The sequence below is a fragment of the Thalassophryne amazonica genome, chromosome 17 (assembly GCF_902500255.1).
Source record: "Thalassophryne amazonica chromosome 17, fThaAma1.1, whole genome shotgun sequence".
Lineage (NCBI taxonomy): Eukaryota > Metazoa > Chordata > Actinopteri > Batrachoidiformes > Batrachoididae > Thalassophryne > Thalassophryne amazonica.
The window spans coordinates 47128101-47155581 of record NC_047119.1 but is presented as its reverse complement, the minus strand read 5'-3'; the positions used below and the strand labels follow the sequence as shown (position 1 = coordinate 47155581).

The 27481-nt window shown below is 42.7% G+C and overlaps 1 protein-coding gene and 1 long non-coding RNA gene across 2 annotated transcripts in view; one reads left to right on the top strand and one right to left on the bottom strand.

The window, feature by feature from the left end:
• The first annotated feature begins 274 nt into the window (after positions 1 to 274).
• LOC117529608 lies at positions 275 to 19384 on the top strand. The gene is made up of 3 exons (XR_004566048.1): positions 275 to 285; positions 11425 to 11434; positions 19200 to 19384. It is a non-coding gene; the product is annotated as an uncharacterized LOC117529608 (long non-coding RNA).
• Positions 19385 to 22016: 2632 nt separating this feature from the next.
• LOC117528918 (leucine-rich repeat transmembrane neuronal protein 4) overlaps positions 22017 to 27481 on the bottom strand; it is a 379596-nt gene continuing 374131 nt past the window's right edge. The window contains exon 3 of the mRNA XM_034191544.1: positions 22017 to 23339. Coding sequence (XP_034047435.1) covers positions 23016 to 23339 — 324 coding nt within the window. The 3' untranslated portion in view covers positions 22017 to 23015. The remainder of the gene's footprint in view (positions 23340 to 27481) is intronic.

The following is a 27481-nucleotide window of genomic DNA, read 5'->3' as shown; positions in this document are numbered from 1 at the left end:
AGTTCTGGTTCAGAGAGGCTTTTACTGAGGTGCTTAGCAAGGTTCAGTACACAAACAGACAGTCCAAGAAGAGCAACCAAATCCGAAACATCAGGCAGAGGCGTAGACAAAAACACAGGCAGGCAGTCAAAACACCAAGAGACAGCTTAACAAAATGTAGTACTGAGCTTGAAGCACTGGCACAGGGCACAACGATCAGGCAACACCAAGTGCAACTAGTAGCGTCTAAATACTCCCGGAAACAAGTGTAGAAAGGCCCAGAACAGGGCGTGACCCACTCACCAAGTACCGCCCCCACCAAGCACAGTGAAGGCAGCCAAGAGACATACAGACCCAAAAACACAAACCACCCAGCCACAAAAGGGAACAAACAAAAACCCCAACACTAACATGATACATGACAGGACCCCCCGCACAACGGCCGGCACCTGACGGCCCAGGGAACCCAGGATGCCGAGCATGGAAGTCCGCGATCAGTCCAGGATCCAAAATGAAACGAGAAGGAATCCATGAGCGTTCTTCAGGTCCGTAACCCTCCCAGTCCACCAAGTACTGCACCCCCCGCCCACGCCGCCGGGACCCCACAAGGCGGCGCACAGTAAAAACCGGGCCCCCGGCCACAAACCGGGCGGGAGGCGGGGGAACGGCCGGAGGGCACAAAACACAGGACCGAGCAGGCTTGACCTGGCTGACGTGGAAGGTGGGATGTATCCTCATAGTCCGGGGCAGACGAAGGCATACAGAGACCGAAGTGATCACCCTCATGATGGGGAACAGCCCCACGAACCGAGGAGCAAGTTTCCGTGGCAGACCCCGGAGGGATAGGTACCGGGTGGAGAGCCAAACCCGCTGTCCCGGGGAGTAATGTGGTTCTAGAGTCCTTTTCCTGTTGGCAGCAGCCTTGTAGATCGCTGAAGAGCGCAGCAATGTTCGACGGGCCCACTCCCAGATTAGACGACAATGACGGATTAAGGAAAGGGCCGAAGGCACCCGGGTGGTTAAGACTGTAGGAGAGAACAAAGAAGGTTGATATCCATGCGACACGTGCATAGGGGAGTAACCAGAGGAGGCAGATGGTAAACTATTGTGAGCGAGCTCTACCCATACTAATTGTGACGACCAGGAAGCGGGGTGCTGAGAGGCGAGGATACGTAACCCCTTTTCCAATTCCTGATTGACCCTCTCAGCCTGCCCATTCGCCTGAGGGTGATACCCGGAGGTGAGACTCGAGGTGACTCCCAGGAGTCGACAAAACTCTCCCCAGAAGTGTGACATGAACTGTGGCCCACGATCGGACACGATGTCCTGCGGGAAACCGTGTAATCTAAACACATGGTGCAACAGTGCCTCCGCGGTTTCCTTAGCTGATGGGAGTTTCGGTAGCGGTATGAAATGGGCCATCTTAGACAGACGGTCCACCACTGACAGAATAACAGTATGCCCCTTGGATGGCGGCAACCCGGTAACGAAATCCACCGAGATATGTGACCATGGTCGGGTGGGGACGGGTAATGGGTGGAGCTTGCCGGACGGTGAGCGGTTGGTTGACTTGTGCATAGCGCAGACAATGCACGCCCCCACATAAGCTGTGACGTCGGGAAGTAACCAAGGCCACCAAAATCTTCCCTGGATGATCGTGGCTGTCTTCCCAATTCCGGGATGACACGAAAAACGGCTGTTATGAGCCCACCTTATCACCTCCCCCCTAAGAGCCTCTGGGACGTACAGTCTTCCCGGAGGGCAGTCCCGCGGCACAGGGTCACCGCGCGTTGCGGACCGGACCTTGGTTTCTATGTCCCAGGTGAGAACTGACAGGAAGCAGGATGCGGGCAAGACCGGACCTGGGTCCACCGGTACAGCCACAGGTTCGCCCCGACGGGAGAGCGCGTCGGGTTTGCCGTTCTTTGTTCCCGGTTGATAAGATAACACAAAGTTGAAACGGCTAAAAAAGATGGACCATCTAGCCTGTCTGGCATTGAGTCGTTTCGCGGAACGGAGATACTCTAGATTTTTATGGTCGGTCCATACCAAAAATGGTAATTGAGCCCCTTCCAACCAGTGTCGCCACTCTTCCAGGGCCACCTTCACCCCCAGCAGTTCGCGGTCTCCGATGTGGTAATTGCGCTCTGCCGGCGTCAGTTTTTGGGACAAATACGCATAGGGATGTAATTTCTGGTCTGAGGGTTGGATCTGGGATAAGACAGATCCCTACGTCTGTAAAGCGGGGTTGGGGAGGAGCAACACTGGGGCCGTGGTAAACCGTCTCTTCAGGCTTCGAAAAGCTTCCTCGCAGTCCAGCGTCCAGGAAAAGGGCCGGTGTATGGACGTGCTGTTATGCAGAGGCGCGGCCACCGAGCTGAAATTACGGATGAACTTCCGATAAAAGTTGGCAAAACCTAGAAACCGCTGGACTTCCTTGCGGTTCTTAGGTACAGGCCAATCACGCACTGCGGCTATCTTGGCTGGGTCCATCCGGATAGACCCAGGCGATATGATGAATCCCAGAAAGGTCACTGAGGACCTATGGAATTCGCACTTTTCTGCCTTTACGTACAACTGATTGCGTAATAGGGTCTCAAGCCCAGTACGGACATGACGGGTATGTGTTTCCGCATCTGGGGAGAAGATCAGGATATCGTCGAGGTACACAAACACAAATCTTCCCAGACATTCCCGTAGTACATCATTAATCAGGTTTTGAAACACTGCGGGGACATTAGTTAAACCAAAAGGCATGACTAGATATTCATAATGGCCAGTGGGGGTGTTAAAAGCGGTCTTCCATTCATCACCCTGTCTGATTCGCACTAAATGATAGGCATTACGGAGATCGAGTTTGGTGAAGAGTGTGGCGCCTTCAAGCAGGTCGAACGCGGAGGCAATTAGGGGCAGAGGATAACGGTTCTTTACTGTGACGTCATTAAGCCCGCGATAGTCGATGCAGGGACGGAGTGATTTATCCTTCTTTTCAACGAAAAAGAACCCCGCCCCCGCAGGAGACGACGATGGGCGGATCAACCCGGCATCCAAAGAGTCCCGGATGTAATCGTTCATAGCGACACGTTCAGGACCAGTCAGAGAAAACAGCTTTCCCCGCGGGGGACTGGTGCCCGGCAATAACTCAATGGCACAGTTGTATGCACAATGCGGTGGCAGCGACTTAGCCTCAACCTTGCTGAATACATCGGCAACATCATGGTACTCCGCGGGCACACCCACCAACTCAGGATTAGGGACCTTACCGTCCCTGACGGTCATGGCAAAACAGCGCCTGGTACAAGCGGAACCCCAGGAAGTGATCTGCCCGTCGGACCAGTTTACGTATGGACGATGTTTACGTAACCAGGGATGCCCCAAAATGGCGGAGTGGGTCATTTCATCAAAGACATGAAAACTGATTGTTTCGGAATGAGTACCGGCTATGATTAATTGAACGGTTTCTGCGCGGTGGGTGATGTGACCTAGTACGTGACCGTCCACGGCATGTATACCCAACGGTCGTGAAAGACAGTGAAGTTTGAGGTGCAAAGACCTAGCGAGGGAGGAGTGCATCAAATTAGCATCTGAACCGGAGTCGACAAAAATCGGAACAGAACATGACGTATGCTTGGATATTAACTTGGCAGTGACCATGTTTCGGGGAGAGACGGAAAGAATGGAATGTTGACTCACCCGGCGTACCCGTTGTGACCGCACCGGGGCACCCCTGGCATGGCACTCTGTGACCACATGCCCCGCCTGACCACAATAGAAACACAGGCCCTGGTCTTTCCGACGCTGCCGCTCCTCGATGGTCAATCGGGTTCGTCCCAGCTGCATCGGTTCATCAGCGGCAGCCGGGAGCAAGCTGGAGGAGGACGCCGAGGACCCGACGTGGAGAGCAGAACCAGCATCCTGGGACGAGGCTCGCACGTCCCGCCGGGGTCGATCCGCCAGCCGACGATCGGTGCGGATGGCTAATGTGATTAGCTCGTCGAGTTGCTCCGGGAGGTCGATGGCGATCAGCTGGTCCTGGATCTGCGGGGACAGGCCTTGAAAGAACACGTCATGGAGTGCGGCCGGGTTCCATTCGCTCTTAGCCGCGAGGATGCGGAAGTCAATGGCGTAGTCGGCAACTCTTCTGTTACCCTGCCGGAGGCGCATCAGGGAATGGGCTGCCTCACGGCCTGGTGACGTATGCTGGAACACTTGGCGGAGAGCGGTCTGGAACGCCTGGAGAGTACTACACGCCGTGGACTGTCTGCTCCACTCTGCCGAGGCCCACGCCGCGGCCCGGCCGGTGAGGTGAGTAATAATGAAGGCGATCTTCGCCCGGTCGGACGGAAACATGGCTGACATCAACTCAAAGTGCAGGTCACATTGTGTTAGGAACGGTTTGATGTCTCCGGATTCACCAGAGAAATGTTCAGGTCGAGATAGCTGATTGCAGACATCAGGAGCAGCAGTGGGTACCGGCGGGGCCGTACTTGGTCCCATCGGTGGCTGGTTGGCGGTTGCCGAGGCAGACGGTGTCTGTGGCATCAGAGAGGTTACGAGCTGGTTGATCTGAGAGCTGACAGAGGACATGAAGGCATCCTGTCTTGTGGCCAGGTCGGCTATATTGGTGCTTAAAGCAGTGATGCGGTCTTCTTGTTGGGCCAGCTGACGGCTATGGAAGTGAACGGCCTGCTGGAATGGATCCGAGTCCGCTGTCTCCATTGTTGGCCTGATCGTTCTATCACAATTGTCAGATGAGGAAGGCAGGAGACAAATGCAGGACTCACTGGAACAGTTCTGGTTCAGAGAGGCTTTTACTGAGGTGCTTAGCAAGGTTCGGTACACAAACAGACAGTCCAAGAAGAGCAACCAAATCCGAAACATCAGGCAGAGGCGTAGACAAAAACACAGGCAGGCAGTCAAAACACCAAGAGACAGCTTAACAAAACGTAGTACTGAGCTTGAAGCACTGGCACAGGGCACAACGATCAGGCAACACCAAGTGCAACTAGTAGCGTCTAAATACTCCCGGAAACAAGTGTAGAAAGGCCCAGAACAGGGCGTGACCCACTCACCGAGTACCGCCCCCACCAAGCACAGTGAAGGCAGCCAAGAGACGTACAGACCCAAAAACCCAAACACAAACCACCCAGCCACAAAAGGGAACAAACAAAAACTCCAACACTAACATGATACATGACAGAGCTAACCTCCAAGTGAATAGTCTACTTCTTTCTCTTATAGAGTTTTCAGCTGTACACTATCTTTGCTTTAAAGGTCAGTGTGAATCAAACGCTGCATACTTACTGAGCCACCTGAGCCGTCCAATCAACCTGCAGCCAAGGTCTTTTTCACACAGACTGAAATTAGTTGGGCTGTGTGCAATCAGCTGAAAGAGGTTGACCCGTCAGCCATGTCAGACCTTTTTCTTAACCTTTCAGATAAGGTGATCCCTTTCACAGGAAAAGCTGGTACCTTTCTGACATACAGCAGTTTGGCATATTTTGATATGATGCTGCTTGCAGCATTTAAAGGTCTGAATGCTGGCCTGGATTTGACTTTTACTGTATTTAGAGATGTTTCTGCATCTGTTAGACTGTTAAACTGCTAAAGGCAACATTTACTGTATCTGATGCTTCACTGGGTACCGCTTCACGGAAGACTGGCATAAAGAAGAAATTTTATTCTGCATCTGAATACTCATAATATACTACCATCACTTAGGGACCAACTACCCAACTGCTAGAGCCCCTTCACACAGAGTACGAACAAGTACAAATCATGGAAAATCATGGCGTAACAGCTCATATGAGCAAACCAGGAAAACATTGAGTCGACGGGCAGGCATGCACGATATTGCTGTGATGGTTTCGTATACGCAGGAACACAGTACAAGCAGCTATCCACAGGATTTGAACCTGCAATTTCCAAAAGCTCTGAATGCCAGCCAGAAATATTACCACTGAGCTACCATTGCTGTCCTGTAAAAGGTGTGGGAAAATGCTTGATATCAAGAAGGACATTGACCACACACCATATAAAAACACTGCCTTTCATTGAATCCCTCTTATCAAGCGGGTAATACAAGTATGATCTGTCTGTTCCTTTGTAGATGACCCATGGTCATAGATGTACAGTGTTGTATAAAGTACCGGAAAATCACACTTAAGTAAAAGTACAGATACCCATTAAAAAAATGACTTTGGTAAAAGTTCAAGTCACTGATTGAAATGCTACTCAAGTAAAAGTATCTAGTATTTATTGTACTTAAGTATGACAAGTAATGTACAACTAAATGTACTCCAGTATTGAAAGTAAAAGTACAAGTAAATGTTAATAATCAAAAATGGACTGATTTTTTTAATATTGCAAAGTTTATCTAGGCTTGTAAATGACTGGTAGTATTAGTCAAAATACTGAAAATTGTGCACATCACACAAAAAACACTTCAGAAACAAGGTTTCAAAACTTAAACGAGAGTAGGCGACTCACTCTGTGTTCACAGAAAACAGTTATTTATTTCTATATGTATTTATTTAATTTTCATTGTTACATGGTTTTATCTTTTCTGTTGTGTTTTGTTTCATTATGTTCTTTTTGTCTCTTTCTCTAAAATTGTATTGTAACATTATTAGTCTATTATTATTGACTATTATTGTCTATTATGTAAACTATTATTGTTGTTGCTATAATATATGAATAAAAATAAATTTAAAACATTACAATTTGACTCTTTTACGACAACGAACGCTGAGCCATTAATTATACAGAAAACAAATCAACACAAACATGCTGATGCGAACAGTTTAATGCTAACATTAACATTGAAAACGCCATAGACATGCTAACGCATTAGCATCGGTCCCGTTTTTAAGTTATAAAATACATCTATCAACTGTTTCAGAAGACCATAACAGGTTGGTTTAACATAAAAATATTAAATATTACTCACAGACATATGCTCTTCAGGGTTTTAGCGGGGAAAAATTAGGATAAAGCGAAATAAACTTTCATGCTAATAGCACGAATGGCCACACATTGTCTAAGTGCCAAACGAGTGGTGTTAGATGTTCGTGTGTGTCAGCTGGGATTTGGCCGACACCTGCCGCGAGACGGTTCGATGGGCTCGCACAGCGCGCACTCTGTCTTTCAGCCACTGGTGTGCACAAATAGTTGTAGCAACAGGTGTACGAGGCATTGGACGCAGCTACGATTTTACATGTATTGCATACGATTCCTGAACAATTTGAACAATTTGGCACTATGTGTGATGGGGCCCTTACTGTTGTTCATGCTACATGTAAGTGAGCAAGTACCTTACCTTACCCATATAGAGACACAATTCAGGTGTACTGTGCTACCTCCATCCTTCGACCCGAATGTGTACAGATTGTGCATATGCTCATGCTCACTTATGCCACAAACATTTCTATGTTACAATAGACTTTTTAAAATGCTTCTTGATACTTTCATTTATGTTCTATACCTACTTATTCCAAGGGTCACTTCTCAGTAGTTAATAAATGTATATTTGTATAATGCAACTGCCCTTTGGATGCTGCTACCATTTTCGTGTATGTTCTCTGTCTTCTTTGAATTTTTCAGAAAGTTCTTCTCTGATTAATGAACTCTGGCTGCAACATGGGTTAGTGTAGTGTTGTCTATTTGCACACTATGGTGATAGTAGTCCCCGACCAGTTCCCAAATGATGCACTAAGTGCCTATGAAGTATTTGGATACCCTACAGATTGCAACATACTGCTTTTTGCCTATTATATAGAGCAGCACAATTGCTTAGTGATTAGCACTGTTGCCTCATAGCAAGAAGGCCATGAGTTTGATTCCCACCTGTGGCTTTTGTGTGTGGAGTTTACATGTTCTCCCTGTGTTTGTGTGGGTTTCCTCCAGGTGCTCCGGTTTCCTCCCACATTTAAAAGACATGCAGGTTAGGTGAATCCGAAACTTTGTAATTGTCCAGGTCTCCCTTGTAAAAGAGGTCATGATCTCAGTGGCATAACCTGATTAAATAAAGGTTAAATTAAATGCAAAATTAATATAGTCAGCTAATATGAATATTCAAATGTAGCCATGGGCATTTAGTATCTTCAGGGGTTGGAGAAGTCTGCTCTTGACATGGTTATAGGTGATATGCTCTAATAACTTCAGCAGTTTTTTGATCTTTTATGGAAATAATAAAATAAGTAAATAAATAAAATAAGGCGTTCTTTGTGCATCTTTCATGTTTGTACCTTAAACTTAGTGATAACATCCCTGAGTTGGTGGATACTGGAACAGGTAAAACACCCTCAAAATATGAACTGGCCAGTTTGATTCCATTTTTATTGCATTTGTGCAGTTTGAGATCGTCTTACTTTTGAAAAACATCAACTATAGAAGACTCAATGAAGGTTGGAGAAATTTAGACATTTATAAGAAAGCAGCTGGAGTTCTTGATTATTAAATTATTATTTAAGTTTAAAGAATTATTGTGTGATAGCTACAAAACATGCTTCAGGGGAAAAGAGTCTATATTTATTTTATACTTTATCTCCAGAGTTATTAAAATCTCATTCTCAGAGGGATGCGTTCTGGCTCCTACAGTGTTCAGTGCTTGCATGGACTGCATGTTGGTTCAGGATGTGTAAATCAGCTTTTGTTGGCAAGGAAAGGTTTACTGACCTCAACTTCGTGGATGCTGTGATCTTTGTGGAATACATTGATATCCTAATTGTAGCACTTGAGAAACTGAGTGAGGCATCAATCAGAGTGTCTGTTATGAGCCATCAGAGGTACTATACAGTATCTCCATGTGGTGAAAGTGTTGAACTTGTAGTGACATTCACTTATCTCTGCAGTGGCATTCATCTTTCTAGGTAGAGTGGCTGTTGAGATCGAGAGGCACCTTGGAAGAGCTCGAGGTCCCTGGACAAAGGTGTTTCATGATGCTGGGATCTTTCCAGGAGAATGAAGGTCAAAGTCTTGAGGGTCCTGGTTCTACTTGTCTCACTGTGTGCTTGTGAGACTTGGACTGTAACCAGTGATCTAAGGTGACAACTGGATGTCTCTTTGGTGGATCCTTGGTACTCTGTCTCTTTGGTGGATCCTTGGTACTCTGTCTCTTTGGTGGATCCTTGGGCACTACTTGAATGACTTTATATAATGAATGCTTATGTAGAGAGACTCGGATGAGGAATATCACCTGCATTGTGATGGACTGTCAAATTCAACATTTTGGCCATGTGGCACATTTTGCTATGCATGATCCAGCATGGAGGTGAATGAGTGTTGAGGACCCCAGTGGTCGGAGAAGGCCAAAGGGACACCAATGCTTCACTTGGTTGCAGCAGATCAATGGCTACTTTTGAGAGGTGGGGATGGACCAGTTGTCATGCAGGATCCATAGTGAGTCCTTGGTGTCACATGCTCGCAAATTTGATTTGCCTTGCTCTCAGAGGGAATCAGAATCGAATTTATTGCCAAGTAACTTCTCACACACAAGGAATTTGATCTGGTGTCATTGGTGCATAAATGCAATAAAAAGAAAAGGGAAAAAATACTTCTGTAAGAAGTAATTGGTGGACAAAAATTAAAAAAGAAGAGGAAAAATAAATACATCTTTCAGAGGTAAGGGAGTCAAATAGACAGGCAAAACTATGTTCATTGTCAAATAAATATAACATAGTGGAATGGGGCTGTGCAAAGGCTTGCAGATGTACAGCACCTTTCAGTGCAGGATGATCAATCTGTACTTTGTGTGTGTGTGTGTGTGTGTGGGGGGGGGGGGGCAAGGTAAATGAGGGGTCTCTCGCATTATTTATTTGTAGAATATTTCACCTGATGTTTTCAAGAATTCCCCCCCGCGAGATGGAGTTAAAATGACATGGCAAAGTTGCTTTATGTTTATACTGTTTGCACTTGGAAAAATGGACTTTTTGTCCACATTTTGATGGCCTTTTTATTTACACGGTGCTGCAACGGGTGAATAAAGCCACATCACTAAGGCGTTACCTGACTGATGGTTCCTGCAGGTTTAAACATTTCATAAACTATTAATGTGTCACGTGTATGCTGCCTTTACCTCACAGTGTGTGATCGCTGGAGGAGAAAACTAAAAGACGGCAAGAAGTCACATCCTGTAAACCGCTGCAAGCCCGACTGTGAGCAGGACTGTCATGTTCTTCCGAGGCAGTGATGGCGTGATGTGTACACCTGAAGTGACAGGCGGCTGAAACACACACATCACTCTGTGTCTGTGCGACACTGACAGGACTTCTTCACCGTGGGTGCTCGCTTCACTCAGAGCACGAGCAGCTGCAGGAAATTCAAATCCATCGCTTATTTTTTAGGTGTTTGCATGGCAACCATGCACAGACCGTACAAACTTTTCTGAGAAGAAGTGGACGATGTAGGTTGCCCTCATCTGTCTATTTTAGTGATTCCCAACATGTCTCTAAAAGAAGAAAAGCCCTTTAGTGGGAACGTCATTGCAAATCCAGTAGCACACTGTCAAAAATTCACTGTTTTGTACAGTGACTGTCCTCCTTCTGCCTGTTCACGGCCCTGGTTTCCAAATCCATCACTGAGAATACAAAAGATTTGATATAAAAAAAAAAAGAAAAACAGAACTGTCAGTAAAGACTATCACGATAAAAAACCCATCACATTAAAAATTACAGCCATCACACAAGCAAAAATAAATAAGAATATTGTTGTCAACTGTGTAACACAACCAGTCAATATTTGTTTTTTTAAAATGCCCAAACTGGTTAAAAATCAAGCATTAATGTGTTTTATTATTAGAATTTTTTTTGGTAATGTAACATGAGCTCAGTGTGTTCTATTTACAAAAAACAAAACAAACAAACAAACAAACAACAAAAAAAACAAAAAACAAAAAAAACATTATTGGAGACAAGTTCTGTTGCAGTGAAAGTTCAGCTTGAATGAATTTTGACATAAATGTGTTGACTTTTTGTGAGCAGAGCCAGGACCCAGTGGCTGTTGAATGATAGTAAATTTTGTAGAGTAAAATAAATGTCTGGAATTACATGTGGTGATATTTCACTGCATCGGAATTTGGCTTAAAACTGGGGACTGTCCAGATTTCAGTGACTGATCTGGCATCTTGAAAAATGGTCTGTATGTGATTTTTTAACTGCAGAATTTCTACCATTGCTTGTCCTGACAGTTATGTTTTGTTTGGTTTGAATTGTTATTGTGGCCAAAACAGATGTCACCTCACTGAGTCTGGTCTGCTTGAGGTTTCTTCTATAGATTAACAAATAGCAATTGATGTTAAAGTGAAAGATATGACCACATAGGACAGCTGAATCAATCTAAATGTAGTCTGACCTGGTCAATGTATCAATTGTCATAGTATAAAGTCGTTGAATTAATCTTGTTTTGCTGCTATTCTGTATCTTCAAATCCATCAAGTTCAAAGCTCAGCTACAACAGCGTTCTAGGGCCACATTTTTTTAGACATCGAGAATAAAGTCGTAACATTATGAGAATACAGTCATAATTTTATGAGAAAAAAACTTGTAATATTACAAGACTAAAGTCGTAATTTTATGAGAATAAAGTTGTATTTTTATGAGAAAAAACAAATTTTCCGGGCGACACACATCAGCACACCTAACGTAGGCTAATGCTATCATGTGGAAGCAGCCTTAGAAGGTTTGTTTTTTTGGAAATAGCCTTAGATGTAGTTAACTAAACAGTGCCTCAAACTTGGATTTATGAACAAGCAAAGCCATTTTATAGAAGTTTGACGTGGATGTGGCGCAAGAGAGAGGAGTCACGGAGGCTGTTTTGTGTGCTGTCAATGTTTCATTTCCGGAATTAAGTTTTTTCTCTTTCAGGATTACAAGTTTTTTCTTGTAAAATTATGACTTTATCCTCGTAATATTATGACTTTATTCTCGTGATATTATGACTTTATTCTCGTAATATTACGACTATTCTTGAAGTCCAAAAAAAAACAAACAAACAATGTGGCCCTAAAACGCTGTCATACTCAGCACAAGACTGGTTACAGGAATATTTGTCTTTGTGAGGCAAAAACAAAATCAGCATGTCTGAAAGTGGTAGGCTGACATTTGGTTCACAAATTAATACTGTCACACTAGTTCAGGATGGGAAAAGTCATACTATAACAACAGCTCACTTCTTCTTCTGGGCTTCTTCTATGTTGCACTTTTTGAGACTGTATGTGATGCTGCCCCCCAGTGATGTAAAAAGGCAAGCACAAGCAGTGCTATAGTGCTGAAGCACAGTAGTAAAAAAAAACAACAAAAAAGTCCCAAAGTTTATGGAAATATATATATTTGAAAGTTAGCAATGACAATTTGAAAAGTTAATGTGTAAATTTAAATAAAAATATATATAAGATTGCACCATATCACATTAAATTGTTTCATCGTAAAAGGGATCGTTACTGAATAGTATCTAGATTAGAATGATAACATTTCCAAATTGAGACATGCACACCAGGCATTTTTCTCTGCTAACAAAAAAAAAAAAAAAAAAAATGCCTGAGGGAGTTTTTCCTTACCACTTGGGATGGGTAAGGTTTATATCTTGTTCACCTTGGGGCAACACAGAGTAAAAATAAGATAAAAATGTTGAAGAGAAACACAACACCACAGCTCCCATCTTTAGATGTTTATTTCTAATATCTTCAAAATTTTTACAAAAAACATTTTCTGACAATAAGAAGAGCCATATTTTTGCGCTTGGACCAGGTCTCCACAAAAATGCTTTAGGTCTGAATACAGTAAAAAGAACAAAAATCCAATTAAGAGACAGAGAGAGAGAAAAGCTCAACAACAAACCAACTACCAAAGAAAACAATGCAGCGCATATTTACACCCTACAGAAATCAATGTTCTCTGAAGCAAATGGATGAGAAGGAGACAGCAGGGAATTGGTGATTTATAAGAGGCAGCAAAAAAGAAGGAAAGTGCTTTGAGCCTGCAAAAAACTTGTAATTGTGATATTGCTTTTTGTCAGTTTCTCTCTGCTTCCACTTTTATTTCACTCTGCAGCTGAGTAAAATAAAATAAATGCAGCCAAATTTCAATAAAAGACTCCATTTTTTCTGCATTTGTTTGAAATGCAATTAGGGACGTAAGCAAAAAGAACAAACAAAAAGTGTATTTTTGCGACAGGTTTCCGTTTCTGTTCTCCATTTGACACGAGCAAGAAAAACAGGAAAAAGTGGGTTTGAGGTTAAAGACTCGGTGCTAATGTGAATCAGTGCGGAATAATAAGATCGGCCTTGGACGGCGACCGGCCTGAACATCGGTGATGATGTGAGGAGGAGGAGGAGGCGCTACAGAAAGACACAGGGAAAATGACGAGCAACGCTTCCAGGCTCTCCTTCTGCTTTTTGTTGAGACAAAATGATTAATTCTCACTACTTCACAGTCTGCCGATGTGCTAATGACACAACAGCAAAAATACACAATCTCACTGGGAATTGAAAACAGATGGGGAGACTTAGACGGATTTTGCCTGAGTCATGAGTCAGGTATCTGTCCCGGCGTTACCTGTAGGTAAGACACAGACGTGTGAACGAAAAGGTAAAGCTCAAAATCCACGTCTGGCTCTGAATTCATTTATCAAATCTGTTTATCAGGTAATGGATTAGAAGCTGCTGGAGCATCGCAGATAGCCTCGGGAGAAGTGGAATGGATGAGAGCGTCAAAACTGTGCTATCAACATGTCAAGGTGTGTGTCGATTCTGTATTTACCTCCATCAATGAGGCTGCCTTTTCAACCGTGCCTCTTTGTCAGTGTGCTCAAAGGATTACTGAAAAACTGGCAAACTGATTTTCACCGTAATTGTTTTCATGCCCCAACGTACATTAGTTTTTGGGTCAGATTGACAAAAAAAAAAAAAAAAAAAGAAGAAGGGCTGAATTTAGGTAATGCAAAATGTTATTTTGAAAAATTGTGATACTGGGCATGTTGACAAAACAATTTCCATAAATCATTGTGTTATATTTGAGCTCATTCTGGAATAGATAAAAGGGAGGTGGCGGGGGGGTGATGGTCTAGTGGTTAAGCGTTGGGCTTCAGACCAGGGGATCCTCGGTTCAAAACCCAGCCAGACTGGAAAATCACTGAGGGCCCTTGGGCAAGGTACTTAATCCCGTAGTTGCCCTAGTGTATGGCAGCATCGTGACATCAGTGTGTCTGTGTGAATGTGAGGCATACAGCAATTATAAAGCGCTTTGAGCTTCTGATGCAGATGGAAAAGTGCTATATCAACACAGTCCATTTACCATGCATCAGTTTTCATGGTGATTAAAAAAATTTTCTGGTCTAACCTTGAACAAAAATTCATTTTACATTATGGGGGAAGATATGCAGCATATATTAGGCCTGTTATTGTAACTGACTTTTGTACATCATGAGGAAAATTGTGGCCTTGTTGGAATGGTGTTTAAATTCTAGGGTAGATTCTAAGAAAAAAAATAAGTGAGTGCATTTAAAACTCTTATTTGTATTACAGTGTTGTATGCTACAGCGTTCCCGTTGATGAATGAATGAATTACAAAAAAAAAAAAACAGAAACCCTTGATGAAAATGTTGTAAACTGGTTTGGATTACACGTAATTTAATTTTGTTGCAGATCTACATAAAACTCAAACTCACACTTGGAGTCTCTGGTAATCCTGCCCCCCTCCCCCCAACTAAATATTTGGCTGATTTTACTCAGTCCAATACAGGCCCCAATGCCCATTCATGACGGTGCTTATCCCAGGATTCTAAAACAAAACCTGACTGAGAGTCCATGACTCCACTGAACAGGACACAAGTCCATCCCAGTTTAAAGCTGGCAGGACCGGGACAATGCAGATTAAGCGGGTTGGCCAAAGACACAGGTAATGTGACTGGGTATCAAATCCACATCTACCTAATGGTTGCCTCATTCCTCATCCCACTGAGCTACCTGCTGGCAGACTGAAAGCATTGATATGGTGGCCGATGTTAGCATTTTATGAGGAATGACACTGGTTTCATGAAGTCCAACACATTTTTGAGAAAGAAATGTGATCCACGACACTAGAAATAGGTTAGAAACTACCACTTCTTACACAGGCCATAATGTTTTGTCTAGAGAGGCCAGTTTGAGGCTCCTAAAAGCACAAGAACCAAGAAATATCAAATAAAAAAAAAGTATTTTAGCAGAAATTGTATTTTCTGACTGATTTTCACTGAGCATAATGGAAATATTGGTTCAAACAAGTGGTGGGCACAGCTAACTTAAAACGTTCGCTTCAATAACTGCTAATCCGCTAACAAAAAAGTTAACTGTGACAATGCTAAACTGATAAATGCTACAATATTTCACTGAAGTTACCGCTAACTACTAACTTTATTGTATGAATTCAGCTATTTTTGGCTCTTAAACACCAATAAACAGAACTACAATGCTGATATTTGAATATGCTGAGACATAGGAATGGAGATTCCCTAAAGATGTTTAGCATGCTAGCAACAGATAATGATTAAGAAGTACACAAAATAATTACATGAAAAATTTAATGAAATTTTATATTTAGCATAGTATTACAGCACCAGAAGTGTTAAACAAATAACAAACTTTAAGAAATAAAAATACACGTGGAAAATCGTTTTAATGATGCTTGTTGCGTCCGTCATGTGTCAGTTTTGCTTGCTGGGTTAGTATACAAACTCCATCAGGAACAAACATACCGTGATTTCTGGACTATAGAGTGCACCTGAATATTAGCCGGACACACCAATTTTAAAAAGAAAAAAGAAATTACACATAAATAAGAAGCTGCACTTGTCTATAAGCCGCGGGTCTCCATGTTGTAGCATCCCGTAAATGCTTCTTTTCATGAAGTGTTACACACAAATACTGAGATGCACATCATCCACCATGCGTGCACGATGTCTCTGCACCACATGGAGAACTGAGTAACTTTTTCTTGAGATTTCATCGCGTGCAGCCAGGATCGAATGGAGTCTGTGGTAAATGACTTGTTGTGCCAAGACAGAGAACCATTTTGGAAAGGTGGGTTGGCGAAGGTGGGGGGGGAGAAGGCTCTGCCAGAAAGGGACTTTAATTTCTTCACTAAAATGAACAGGTAAGACCGTATATTTACACTGTGTGTGAATTTCCACCGCATGAGGAGTGCAGCTTTCAGGAAATCAACTGAGATCATCAATTGATGTATTTGAACTTCTGAAAAAGCCTGTAAAAATCCATAAATTGACCGCATCATTGTAAAAGCCGCAGTGCTCAAAGCATGTAAAAAAAAAAGTAGCGGGTTGTAGTCTGGAAATTACGGTATGATTTTAGGCTTTATGAACACTTTCAACCATTAAACTTTATTTAAATAAATGTTACCTCACTTAAAGACAGCAGAACTAAACTTAGTGGAAGCTTAAAAGCTAATCTCATAATGAAAAGTTATTTTAGCTAATCAGCTTTTAGCTGATCACCTTAACTGTGCCCATCACTGGTTCGAATTTGTCACATGAAGTCTATGTTTTTAGTTCTCGACTCGTACATATTTCGTTAAAGACAGACAGATTGTTTTGCTGTAAATATACTTTTTGAAACTATACTTTTACCATTTATAATCTCGGTAATTTATTCATTCATTTTGTGCTCATTATCCGGATCTTGGTTGCGGTGGCAGTAGACCATGCAGCTCAGACCATGCTTCCCTATTCTCGGCCAAGTCTTTTGACTTTTGCTGGGGGCTCCTGAAGCATTCCAAAGCCAGGTGGGGAATATTATCCCTCCGGCATTTCCTGGCCTCCTCCCAGTTGGATATGCCTGGAAGACCTCCCTATTGGAGACGACCAGGGGGCATCCTCGCCAAATGCCTGAACCACCTCAGCTGGCTCCTTCCAATGCAAAGAAGCTTGACTCAGAGTTCTTCCCAGCTAGTACAGCTTCTCACCCTGTCCCTGACAGAGGAATCTTATTTCTGCCACTTGTGTCTATGCAAAGTTCATGACCATAGGTGATAGGATAGGAGGATATGAGCGTAAATCAACTTGTAGAGCCTTCTGGCTCAGCAATTTATTTACCAAGACAGTCTGGTACAGTGTCTGCAGGAAATCAGATGCAGCCCCAGTCTAACTATCAATCTCCACCCCAACTCATGAACAAATCCCTAAGACATTTGAACTCCTCCACTTGGGGCAATAACTCCCCACTGACTGTGTAACTTTATGAAAACAAAAGGATCATTTTTACATTATGTGTGCAGAGTGGTATTGTATGTGATCATGCAGATAGTAGTTTAGAAAAGCTGATTCAAGCGTGTCTTTTGTTGGCTGCCATTATAACTACAGAATGATTTTGACATTTGTCTGTCACTTCTTACATGACAGTAAAACTGCCTGGGACATTGGGAAAAATATCAAAGCTTTCAGTGTCCTTCCATTTACCCATGCGTCCATTTATCTTCCCTCCAGGGTCTCTGGCTCCCTCTCGTCCCTCATGCTTTCTCTGTTCCCTCAGAGATCTGCATTTAGCCGCTCCTCTGAGCCAAAACACTGAAATATGAAAGTTTTCACTGCGATTCTTCAGACCTTAATCACCCCACCCCAAGCAAAAAGAGAAATGAAGAAGAAACATTCCCGGCGGGGACTTCAGCCCAAACTCAAAGTGTGTTTGGAAAACAGAAGGGGGACTCGGGGTGTACAAAGCCATAAACAAACAAAGCAGAAAATAAAGCCTGTTGGCATTGCGGCCAATCGCAGACGGCCCTGGAGTTGAGCTCAAACATGCATCATTAGCATGCGGCGCCTGTGCTTCCAGCTCTCTGATGGCAAAACAAAAGGCAAAAGACAAAATAACTGCAGGCAGAAGGATTGTACCACTGTGCACAACATATCCGGTTTCATCAAGGAGGTGGTCAACATTAATCAGTTGCTTATTAGTAGTTGGTGTAATTGGCGTAACATACAGAGATTCTATTAGTGCATCTAATTCCATGTGAAGGGTGAAACAGCATTTGTCATTTTGTTTAGGCCGCCATTATCGCTGTTCGAAAAACTGAAGTAATTACTACATATGGGGTAGTGAGTACTGGCAGGAGACTGTTGAAGGTTAAATATGTCCCCGGAGTGAGGGCCCTATACTTAGACTGTCTCTGTTTATCAGTGCACAGAGCCAGGAAACTGTACTTTACCAGGTACAGGATCAGCAATCGCTTTAAAAACACTGAAGTTGTCCGTGGCACGTGCTTGTGGTTTTCACACATTCCACAGAAGAAACATCTTTGTCTCTGGATTCGGTCTTCCCAAAAGGGGCATAGGTTCGCAAAATATTAACATGCGGACAGAAATAGAACATCATTAAACAGGTTCACCCAGGTCACCAAGAGACAGACATGAAATTCAGGCCAAGAAGTTAGGAGAGGTGATATAGAACAAGGCAAGACAATACATGGATAGATTTGAGAGAACTCCCGTTATAAAGACAGCTGTTATTACAACGTAAACCACCAGCACTATGAAGCGACTGTACTGAGCGAATCTTTATGCAATGTCCTGTACACGAAGGGGATCAAACCCTTCTTGGTCAATGGCTCACTTGTGTTTCTGGGCTGTTTTTTTTTTTTTTTTGTAAAAGATTGAACAACATAATAATGGCACAAAGAACGTCTTTCACAAGTTAACTCTTAGCATTAAAAATAGCACACCTGTTCTCCCCGAGTGGACCTTGACATGGTTGAAAGTATGAAAAATCTGGCTAGTGTTGGGGATGTTACTACACATCATCAAGTCAAATCCTACAAAACAATGCCGCGTACACAACTTCACTTACTGCCAGTTACTTGAAGACCAGAATTCATTTATTCTACTGAAGGGTGAATAATGAACAGTGAGCTCAAGTGGCCGCTGGGTTCATGACCAAACAGACTAACAGGTATGTTGGATTCTCCAAACTTTGATTAGAAATTGATTGGTTGGGTCAACAGAAGCATAAAAACTGAAAGACAGTAAAGAAAAACAACCTGAAAATTTAGTTTGGCAACTTCAATTTCAATTTATTTTCATTTATACTGCGCCAAATCACAACAAAGGTGCCTCAAGGCGCTTCACACAAGTAAGATCTATCCTTACCAACTGACAGAGGAAAGATGAAAGTTATGTAATCAGTGTCTGCTTGCAAAAGACAAGATAATGTCAAAGTCCTCCAGAGCAGGCACACCACTCAGAAAAAAGTCAGGAAAAACTTTTTTTTTGTTTTTCTGACACTTAGCTGGATTCCTGGTTGGTCCCAACCACCCTGGACAGGATGCACCCAGCTTGGGATAACCAAGGTGAAGCCATGCATCATCTATGATGCTGATTCACTATGTGGACATGACACATCCAATAGGGGCTTCCTAGACTGCTCTATCATTGGCCACCTGCACTATATCCTGTAGGCTATTTATATCCAGTCTAATATTAATAACTCTGAGCAAGCATGATGTACATATCTCTGGGTAACCCTGTTTGTGTTGCCAGACAACTTGTTGCCAACCATGACAAGTGTAACAGCAGTGTAACTTTGAGAATATCAAAAAGTGGCATATACGAGTATCAAGGAAATTATGTGGATGGGCGATAGTTGGGTTGCATATAAATTACAGCTTGAATACAAATTCTAAATAGTGATTTTAAATCTCTTATCTCTTTAATGTTGTGAGATATAGCAGATTATCTGGCCTCTTTCGAGGAATTTCAAGAACTGATCTTATATTCTTCTGACTACCAGGACATATTTTATATATATATATATATATGTCCTGGTAGCCAGGAGGATATGGCATTTTATATAACGGCTGAGTGGATCCTTGTCATTTGATTGGTGCATTGCATGCAACGTGACATGGATTATTTGTCCCATTTGTGTTTCATTGTATTTACTGTGCAAATTTGGCTCCATATGTTTTGTACCACTGCCTCCTGTAAACCCCACCCACGTACACAATAGTGGGAGCGGCGTTTAGCTAAACATGCTGGAGTTTGCTTTGCTGACAGACAACGGTTTGAACGAGCTAATTGACGGTGCTAATTCTTCTAACACACACACAAACATACAAAATCCTCTACGCCATAAGCTGTCTGGAGGCATGAAGAGCTGTTAGGATGAAAAGCTGGACAAATTTCTGACGTGATTTTTCGCTGGACTGAGGAAATACACTAAGTTTTTATTTTATTTTTTGGAACAACACAAAATCAGTGCACAGCATCATGGACTACATCATCAGAATTATTTTTATTTTCAGAATTATTAACTGTTTTTCCAAGTTGACTGAGAACAATTTTTGACTCCTATTTAAAGTTCGTGTTGGACTGTTGGTGTCAAAGCATGCACCAGTGACAAACACCAAAATGGAAGTCCCTTTTCTGTTATTTTTACAGACAAGGATCTATTTTTGCCATTATATAAAACAAATAATGAATGTTTTTATATTCTTTCAATGGAACAAATATTTAATTCGGTAAAAGCTGGAACATACCATTCAACTTGGCGAGGCCTCGTTTAATTTAGTGTATTTATATAGGGCCAAATCACAACACAAGTTGCTCTAAGGTGCTTCATGAAAGTAAGGGTCTAACCATACCACACTGTAGACAAGCACATTGGCAACAGTGCTCGTGAAAAACCCCCTCAGATGTTTTGTTTCTTTGTGATTGAAGGAAGAAACCCTCAAGCAGACCAGACTCTGAGGGGTGACCATCTGCTCTAGCCATATAGACATCATAAAGATCTGTACATACAAAATTATTCATTTGACTTTATCGTGTCACTAAATTCTAAAAGGAATTAGTGTCCAGTATTTTACTGCAATCCTCTGTCAGCTGGCAGTATTGTCTGTTTATTATTTCAGCAAACTTGGTCAATGATTATAAAAGTTTGACGTTTTCAGAACATTTCACTTGGTAGACATGACTCAGTCATAACCAGAGGTTTTCCTCCTTCACTTTATTTGTTCTGACTTGCTTGGACAACCCCCCCCCCCCCCATGCCATTTCTGGACTGGGGACTGGATCAACAAAAAAAAATTGTCCAAGAGTACAGCAGCAGAAGTTGTGCACACGGCGCCTGCTTTAAAGCGCGACTTAAGTCAGAATAGAAAATGTGTGAAGATTGACACATGCACATTACAATAACAGAGCTCCCAATCTTCACTTCCTCAGTGCGACTCTGTAAAACAATTGAGTGTGAGAAATAACCTCAGTAACAGAACCTCCATTTAATGGTAGAATGTTAAAATAGTGATGGGAGCAGATAGAAAAATATTTATCATTGAGACAACATTAGTAGGAACCACTTCTCAGAATCGTCTTGCTGACAGATTCCCACTGGAACGAAAATAAGGCTCCTCTTCTGTTCACGAGCAGTTTGAGTTTCAGAAGAAGTGAAGTTCATACTTTTTTAAGCTTTAAAGATTCACTATTTACACGATAAATAAGTTCTATTTCATTTTGTACATTGTTTAGTCTTATAGAATTTCTTGACATCATCTTTGAACACCTCACAATCTGTCTTTGTATTTGCCCCAAGGCTTTAAAAAAAAGCAAAAAAAAAAAAAAAAAATGCTGTGGAAAAGTTTCCCGTTACTTCTTTAAATCTTGGGCCCGCCTTTGCAGGGTATGTAGGAGTGACGCATCAGTCCTCTTGGTGTGGGAGGTCGAGGCTTCCACAAAGGCTGTGGTGCACTGCTTGGACGAAATTGGAGCTGATACTTGACAGGCTGCCACGCCACGTCCAAAGTCCTCAGCAAGTCCAGAACTCAGTGAGTGGCCAAAGGAGTGCAATAATGTCTTGCTCCGCATGAACAGCTGCCAGAAAACGGAGCTGTCAACAATTTCAATTCAATCAGATCAAAGAAGTCAACGTGGCGGTCCCACATGCCTACATCAGGCATCGAGGAACACGTGGCCACCGCTTTACCGCCCAATGAAGAATGTTCTCTTGATGTTTGAAGTGACTGTCTGGGGCAGTGAGAGGTCTAATCTTCAGTGAAACGGACTCTTTCTAAGAATATGTACAAGACTTTGCAATCAGATGTACTTTTTTTTAAACCACACAAATTCCCCAGGATTACTTATTTTAAAGCATAGTAAATTATTCAAGCTGGGATATAGACCTGCCATTCTGCTGTGAAAGTACAGGCTCTGGTATCTTTACGAAATGTACAGCGCGTGCCGTAACATCTGTTTATGAGGTTACTGGTTACCAGTCGTGGTTTGGATGACCAGGTAGGACAACATTAAGACGAACGCATCTTAGCATTTCATGAGAGTTTTCCCCAAACCTTGATGTGGTTGAACTGTGATTGATATGAGGCAGAGGATCTGAAGTGGACAAATAGCCTGATTTTTTTTATTTCTTAACCATGCCCTCCCATGTAATAGCCTATGTGCCTTAAAGGAAAATACTAAACTCTTTGGTTTGACATGCATGGTAATGGAATTGAGCATAGGACATGTAAGATAAAGAAAGTGATTTTCTGCTGGTGGTGGTAGTATTGTGGGGGTTGTTACAAAATAATGATTATTGTGTAAAAGTAACAGAATGGCAGTTTTAATAAGACACCACCAGGTCTTTACATGATATCTGGCCCAATTGCTTTTCGTTTTCAAGAATCTTTTTATTGCACTTTCCCGCTGACTCCTGACTCAGGGTGAGCCGTGCTGCGCACTAGGGCCACCTGATGTTCTCACTGTAGATGTTAAAAACCAAATGCGCCCATAACCATCTCAGCCACTGGTAAGTGGATTTCTTATGAGATATTTTAGAAAACTTCATCAAAATAATCAATAAAGTTGTGTAAACCTCTTATGTAAGTTGGTGATGTTGTGATGCACAGATGACAAATTTCCCTAGGCATGATTAAAACATTTTTTGTCCTCACATGGTCATCACACGGTCTGAAAACAAAGCCTCACTAAGTAACCAGCTCTCCTGCTCCTTCATTTCAGAGTCATTCAAGGCCTTTGCCACCACTCCTAACAGCCATTTGCAGCTCGGCTGGCTAGCGTCTGAATGTGAGTGTGCCGCTGCGCTCGGCAGGTGGAAAAGGAGCGCCACTGGGGCCTTCAGTGGGTGGTCTTAAAGGCGGTGGAGGTGAGCGAGGCCCTGGAACAGGGGCACTTATGTTGGCAGCAGAGGGCACAGCAGGTAGTGCCACTGTCTGTATTGTGCCCCTATCACATGGACCCAGGTCTTCCAGGCCCTCCAGAACCTGTGGTGGGCCCTCATAACCCATGTTGAGCCTCAGCGGTTGATGAGCCTGGCAGTAGTCGACAATTGGCTGCTCATAGCGGTAGAACGTCAGGGCGCCCATTTGGTGAGGGACCTGTTTTAAAAGACAGAGAAATACAGGAAAAAGGAGAAAAAAGGAGAGGGGGAGAGAGAGACAGAGGAAAAAAATTAATCACAAAGTCTCAATAGGATATATACACTCAACAAAAATATAAACGCAACACTTTTGGTTTTGCTCCCATTTTGTATGAGATGAACTCAAAGATCTAAAACTTTTTCCACATACACAATATCACCATTTCCCTCAAATATTGTTCACAAACCAGTCTAAATCTGTGATAGTGAGCACTTCTCCTTTGCTGAGATAATCCATCCCACCTCACAGGTGTGCCATATCAAGATGCTGATTAGACACCATGATTAGTGCACAGGTGTGCCTTAGACTGTCCACAATAAAAGGCCACTCTGAAAGGTGCAGTTTTGTTTTATTGGGGGGGATACCAGTCAGTATCTGGTGTGACCACCATTTGCCTCATGCAGTGCAACACATCTCCTTCACATAGAGTTGATCAGGTTGTCAATTGTGGCCTGTGGAATGTTGGTCCACTCCTCTTCAATGGCTGTGCGAAGTTGCTGGATATTGGCAGGAACTGGTACACGCTGTCGTATACGCCGGTCCAGAGCATCCCAAACATGCTCAATGGGTGACATGTCCGGTGAGTATGCCAGCCATGCAAGAACTGGGACATTTTCAGCTTCCAAGAATTGTGTACAGATCCTTGCAACATGGGGCTGTGCATTATCCTGCTGCAACATGAGCTGATGTTCTTGGATGTATGGCACAACAATGGGCCTCAGGATCTCGTCACGGTATCTCTGTGCATTCAAAATGCCATCAATAAAATGCACCTGTGTTCTTCGTCCATAACAGATGCCTGCCCATACCATAACCCCACCGTCACCATGGGCCACTCAATCCACAACATTGACATCAGAAAACCGCTCACCCACACGACACCACACACGCTGTCTGCCATCTGCCCTGAACAGTGTGAACCGGGATTCATCCGTGAAGAGAACACCTCTCCAACGTGCCAAACGCCAGCGAATGTAAGCATTTGCCCACTCAAGTCGGTTACGATGACGAACTTGAGTCAGGTCAAGACCCCGATGAGGACGACGAGCATGCAGATGAGCTTCCCTGAGACGGTTTCTGACAGTTTGTGCAGAAATTCTTTGGTTATGCAAACCGATTGTTTCAGCAGCTGTCCGAGTGGCTGGTCTCAGACGATCTTGGAGGTGAACATGCTGGATGTGGAGGTCCTGGGCTGGTGTGGTTACACGTGGTCTGCGGTTGTGAGGCTGGTTGGATGTACTGCCAAATTCTCTGAAACGCCTTTGGAGACGGCTTATGGTAGAGAAATGAACATTCAATACAGGAGCAACAGCTCTGGTTGACATTCCTGCTGTCAGCATGCCAATTGCACGCTCCCTCAAATCTTGCGACATCTGTGGCATTGTGTTGTGTGATAAAACTGCACCTTTCAGAGTGGCCTTTTATTGTGGGCAGTCTAAGGCACACCTGTGCACTAATCATGGTGTCTAATCAGCATCTTGATATGGCACACCTGTGAGGTGTGATGGATTATCTCAGCAAAGGAGAAGTGCTCACTATCACAGATTTAGACTGGTTTGTGAACAATATTTGAGGGAAATGGTGATATTGTGGTGTATGCGGAAAAAGTTTTAGATCTTTGAGTTCATCTCATACAAAATGGGAGCAAAACCAAAAGTGTTGTGTTTATATTTTTGTTGAGTATATATATATATATATATATATATATATATATATATATATATATATATATATATATATATATAGTGGGCATTAAGGTGCAAATAGCATCAATAAGGATACAGTACACCCGGAAAATATTCACAACGCTTCACTTTTTCCACATTTTGTTTGTTATAGCCTTATCCCAAAACTGAGTCAATTCATTTTGTCCCTCAAAATTCTACTCACAACATCCCATAATGACAACATGGAAAAAAAATTGAATTTTTTGCAAATTTATTAAATTACAAAATAACATGTACACAAGTATTCATACCCTTTGTTCAATACGTTGTTGATGCACCTTTGGCGGCAATTACAGCCTCACGTCTTCTTGAATATGATGCCACAAGCTTGGTGCACCTGTCTTTGGGCAGTTTTGTCCATTTCTCTTTGAGGCATCTCTCAAGACTTATGGGGACCCGCGCTCTGTTGTGCAATATAGACACAGCATAACTTCACAGGGAAAAATGGTGTACTGTTTTGTTTTTGGCTGCAATCGCCGAAGCAGTTGCGAAAAGTTTTTTATTTATTTTTTTGTTCCCAGTGGAGAAGAAAAGGCAAGGCAAATGGGAGTTATCATGTCGGTAAGTGTTAGCCTACACAGCTAACCAGAGTAGCTCCGTTCTCTTGCTTGCAAAAACACCTCGACATGCTTGTGCATGTTCACTTTCCCACTGCATCGTCACTTTTTCTTTGCATTTTCACTTTGTTTGCGTGTAATTTGCCAAAAAACCCACTGAAAATGCCAGGGTTGTTCCCTCAGAAGTAGAGAAATTACATCATATTTTACCCCTTTAGCACCCGCCTTCAAATGAGACTGCGGTGCCCAATTGGGTTCAGGTCTGGGCTCTGGCTGAGTTGTCCTGAAGCCACTGCTTTGATATCTTGGCTATGTGCTCACCTCCCTGACAAAGGCCCTTCTCCTCCAATCACTGAGTTTAGACGAGCGGTCAGCTCTAGGAAGAGTCCTGGTGGAGCCGAAAATCTTCCATTTACGGATGATGGAGGCCACTGTGCTCATTGGGATCTTCAAATCAGCAGAAATGTTTCTGTAATCTTGCCCAGATTTCTGCCTTGAGACAATCCTGTCTTGGAGGTCTACAAATAATACCTTTGACTTCATGCTTGGTTTGTTCTCTGACATGCACTGTCAACTGGGGAGGTGATGGCCTAGTGGTTAAGCGTTGGGCTTGAGACCAGAGGATCCCCTGTTAAAGTCATGACTGGAAAATCACTAAGGGCCCTTGGGCAAGGTCCTGAATCCTTAGGTAAGTTGTGCAGTGGGCACCTTGCATTGCAGCAGCCTGACATCAGGCTGAATGTGAGGCATTGATGTGTAAAGCGCTTTGAACGTCTGATACAAATGGAAAAGTGCCAAATGCAGTCCATTTACCGTTTAACTGTGGGATCTTATGGTGTGTGTCTTTTCAAATCATGTCCAATCAAATGAATTTACCCCAAGTGGACTCCAATTAAGCTGTAGAAACACCTCAAGGATGGCCAGTGGAAAGAGGATGCACCTGAGTTCAATTTTGAGCTTCATGGCAAAGGCTGTGAATACTTATTTAAATGTGATTTCTTAGTTCTTTTATTTTAAATAAATTTCTAAAAATCTAAAAAAAATTTGTCATTATGGGGTATTGTGTGTCACATTTTGAGGAAAAAAGTGAATTTCATCCATTTTGGAATAAGGCTGTAGCAAAATGTGAAAAAAAAAAAATGAAGCGCTGTGAATACTTTCTGGATGCACCGTATGTCACCTTGTTTAGCAGAGAATTTCCCAGTAAATTTCCCAGTAGTGGATGTACCAGAAGCCCTGAAATGCTCATTTCACCCACTAGATGGTGACAAATGCTGCAAAGTCTTGACTGTTTACTCATCTGCGAAGTTAACTTCTGGTGAAAATGAGATGGGCTGACAGCCAAAAGTCAAGTTATAGTTGTTTCCCTGACCTTATGTGAAACTTACTTGTAGTAGTAATAATAATAATAATAATAATAATAATAATAATAATAATAATTTTATTATTATTTTTACTGGTACGTGGAAAGACTAATGACAAAAATATCATTATCATGATGATCAATTTTGCCCAAATCTCTGGACAGGTGAAGGATTAAATAAATAAATGATCCAAAACAAAGCAAAATGTACCTTCATATTTAGTTTTGGACCATAATTGGAACATGTATTCCAGTGAGCAAAAACAAAACAGTGTTTCTTTTATTTCCTGTCAAACAGTTGTCTTGTGCTTTTTGTGCAGTTAAACAAACTAAAAACTAAACAAACAAAAACTGGATAAATCCTGAGAACCAGAATATCTGCTTCTTGGTTGCATCTGATTAATCCCAAATTAAAAAGAACTTCTCAACTTTCCTTCAGCTTCCCATTTTCTC